The sequence below is a fragment of the Chrysochloris asiatica genome, unplaced genomic scaffold (assembly GCF_000296735.1).
Source record: "Chrysochloris asiatica unplaced genomic scaffold, ChrAsi1.0 scaffold00339, whole genome shotgun sequence".
Classification (NCBI taxonomy): Eukaryota; Metazoa; Chordata; class Mammalia; order Afrosoricida; family Chrysochloridae; genus Chrysochloris; species Chrysochloris asiatica.
This window is the reverse complement of record NW_006408857.1, coordinates 1,272,489-1,276,032: the sequence shown is the minus strand read 5'-3', so window position 1 is coordinate 1,276,032 and position 3,544 is coordinate 1,272,489. Positions and strand designations below refer to the sequence as shown.

Sequence of the window (3,544 nt, the reverse complement as noted above, 5' to 3'; positions counted from 1 at the left end):
GATCTGAATGACCGGGGGATGCAGGGGGAGGCCTGGGTGTGGTCGCGGTAGTACTTCGTTTTTGGTGGTTCTGGTGGGGATTTGGAATTTATTTGGCATCCGATTGGCCTGGGCTGAGACTAACTTCACTGTGTAACCTTGGACAGGTTGTCGTTTTACTAAACACCAACTTTGCCGACTTGTTCTGGGAATTGATGGCAGCATTTACGGTAGCTGGCCCAGCGGGCCCCTCCCTCGTGCTTGGATCTCAGTGGCTGTTGTGTTTATTGTAGTGGACTGTCCCTCTGCCCCATGTGACTTTGGGTCAGCCATGATCTCTGTAACTAGAAGTTGCCTCCTGGCAACCTCAAGTCTGTCTGAATAGAACTGAGCTCTGTAAAGCTTTCAGTGACTGAGTTTTCAAAAGTAGATGGCCAGGATTTTCTTCCTAGGTACCTTTGAATGCACTGGAACCCCCCACCTTTGGCGTAACTGTTTTGCCACCAGGGACTCCTGAGGTTGCAGGTAAGACCTGTCTTCTCGGTTGCCCAGGTTGTTGTGAGACACAAATGCAATGATTACATTAGATGTGTAGAAGTCTGCATTTATACCCAGTGGCTGTCAGCGGCGGATACTCTTGAGTTTGCTTCCTACAGCTGTTTTTCACAGCTGGCCTCCACGGCCTCCAGCCTCCCCACAAAGATTCCTTTGTGGGCTACTACCTTTCCCACCATCCTATTCCAAGCAGCCTCTGCCTTATTTTGCAGAATCCAGAGAATTGTCCACCCGTGGGATCTGCCCAAGTCTGAAGCAGCCGGAGCCAGGGAGCCGCCTACTGGAAAGGACTCGCAGAAGGAATTTTCCAGCAAGCAGACTCCAAGTCTTGCAGCTTTTGTGGTCATTCCAGGAGGAGTTCAAGGCCATGGCAGTCCAGGGCTTGGCCCTTCGAGTGGCCACCTTGTTGACAGGGTTGCTGGAATGCCTGGGTTTTGCAGGTGTGCTTTTTGGCTGGGCCTCACTGGTGTTTGTCTTCAAGAAGGAGCATTATTTTGAGGACCTGTGTAAGCAGGAAGATGAGTTGGTGAGCGCGAACAACACCAGCATGAACAACAGCATCACACAGCAAAGTGGTAAGGACACGGACGCTGATTGCTCTGGAGAATTTGAGACTGGCGCCTCAGTGGTCCAGTTAAATGCTTGTCTGCTTACCGAAAGGTTGGTGGGTTGAGCACCCCAGCCTACTCCATAGGACAAAGATGTTGCTGTCAGCTTCCATAAAGATTACAGGCTTGTCTTTTGTTCTGACTGACTGAACTCACCACCTGAGGCTCAACTCCCAGTCCAACAATAGACAGGCCTATAAAGTGAACAAACACCTGGGGGGTGTGCAGGTCTTAGAACAATCAGCCCGAAGATATCAAAGGGGCAGCATTTGCCCTGAGCTAAAACTCAGAAAGCAGGAAGAATTAGGAAAGGAGGGAGAATGGGAAGAAGTAGAAGAGTTCTATTACAGTGTGAGGACAATTCAGGTCACCAATCCCAATTAGCTCTGTAAACGGTCACTCCAATCACAGAAAGTTTTGGAAACTCTGGGAGGCGGTTGTACACTGTTCTGTAGGGTCATTATGAGCAATGAGAGTTTGTTGGTTGGGATTTTTTTTTTGGTCCCAGGCAGTTGGGTCATGTTAGGAAGGACTCCACCCCCTGCTTTCCCTGCCAGCCTATTTATAGTGAGAGGAAGGGACTGGTTAGGAGATGCCTGAGAAGAAAAGTGCCCCATCCTCAGAGGTAGCTCCAAACCAAAATACAGGGTAGATCTGAGCTCTATAGGGCTTTCTTGGAGCTGCAATGTTTATGGAAGCAGCTCATCATGCCTTTCTTTAGCAGAGCCTCTGGATGTGTTTGAATAGCCAACCTTTCAGTTAGTAACTGAACACAAAGTCTTTCTTTACCCCGCTCCAGGACCTTTTGAGAAGTAGTTGGGTAGGTGGGTGAGGTCACATTTCAACCCCGTTTAAGGAGACATTCACCAAGTTGTCCAGGATGGATAAGACTGTCCAAGAGGGGAGTCTAAGCAGGGTGCTACCTGACAAGAAGGTGGGATGGATGGGAGGTGGGTGTCTGAGACTCCCTCTTCTGTCCTCAGAATGCAAAGCCCAGGATGAAAGGTTCTCACTCATCTTCACACTGGCTTCCTTCATGAACAACTTCATGACCTTCCCCATTGGCTACGTGTTTGACCGGTTCAAGACCACTGTGGCCCGCCTCATAGCCATGTAAGTCCCCAAGGCCCTGCCTGGACGGAGGTGGGTGACAGGAAGCCTTCCAACTGCAGCAGCCCAGTTTTGAAGGAAACCCAGGTTGAACCACTGGGCAGCTTGGCTAGGTCCTTCACCAGATGCATGCTTACCACGGAACCCATTTTCCTGGAACACACGTTCCCCTGGGAACAGCTCAAGTTGAAGACCACCTCTTCTTCTCCTATCTCAAACCCTGCTTCCTATTCCTCATCTTCCCATGTGCCAGATGAGCATGTATACTGTGTGATATGAGGAACTGATTAGGAAAGGCACTGGTTGTTCCTGGAAAGCTTGTCCTGGAGTCAGGGCCATTGACTTCAGCAAAACCTGAAATGGTCACTCCCCACCTTCAGACCCCGGGGCCCTTGCCCGCATCTCTTACTGGTCTCAATGTTCAGGTCCCTCAGGTTTACCATTCTCCCAAGGTGTAGATAAAACTGGGGAGTTCCCAAAAGTTCTTGAAAGAATGGAATGGAAAGATAATGAAAATTTTCCTTGTGGTTTTTTTTTTTTCATGTGTGTGTGTGTGTGAGAGAGAGAGTGAGAACCCTTTGTGTTGACTTTTTACAATAGTTGTCTCAGGCGTATCTCGCTCAGCATGTCCTCTAGGTTCATCCAGGTCATGAGGTGTTTTGCAGAGTTATCTTTCCACAAACTTTTTGAAGCCCCCCTCATAAGGTTTCTTAGGGGTCTCTGAAGAGGCCCTGGTGGTGCAGTGGCTAAAGTGCTCATCTGCTAACTCACTGACCTCACCTGTGGACAAAGATGGGGCAGTCTGCTTCCGTAAGGGGGACAGCCTTGGAAACCCTGTGGGGCAGCTGTCCTCTGTCCTCTTGGGTGTCTATGTGTCCAACTGGCTTGCTGGCAGCAGGGTTGGGTTTTTGTCTGAGGGAAGGGAGACAGACAGTGGGGTACTCCACACAGAGTCAGGGTAAGGGACTGGTTTACACGGGAAGGGGCCATTGATAAGCAGTAGCCTGCTGGACACTGATATGAGAGGTCACTGAGGACGTGTTTGCCCTCATTACCTGCCTCCCCCCAGTGGCAGACACCCTCAGAGCTGAGCACTTGTTAGAGATGAGCGTTAGAAAAGGACTGAGGGCGAGCTCTGTCAGGAAATGGTCTAGGAATTGTTGCCGTGGAGTCAGTACCTACTCATGTTGTTGTTAAGTGCAGTCGAGTCGGTTCCGACCCATAGCGACCCTGTACAGGGTTTCCGAGGGTGTAAATCTTTACGGGAGTAGAAAGCCTCATCTTTCTCCCGT

The 3,544-nt window shown here is 50.0% G+C and overlaps 1 protein-coding gene across 1 annotated transcript in view; it reads left to right on the top strand.

Annotated features, from left to right (window-relative positions):
• The first annotated feature begins 901 nt into the window (after window positions 1–901).
• Window positions 902–3,544, top strand: part of SLC43A3 (solute carrier family 43, member 3) — a 26,981-nt gene continuing 24,338 nt past the window's right edge. Inside the window, exons 1-2 of the mRNA XM_006875784.1 lie at window positions 902–1,106; window positions 2,126–2,255. Coding sequence (XP_006875846.1) covers window positions 902–1,106; window positions 2,126–2,255 — 335 coding nt within the window. The remainder of the gene's footprint in view (window positions 1,107–2,125; window positions 2,256–3,544) is intronic.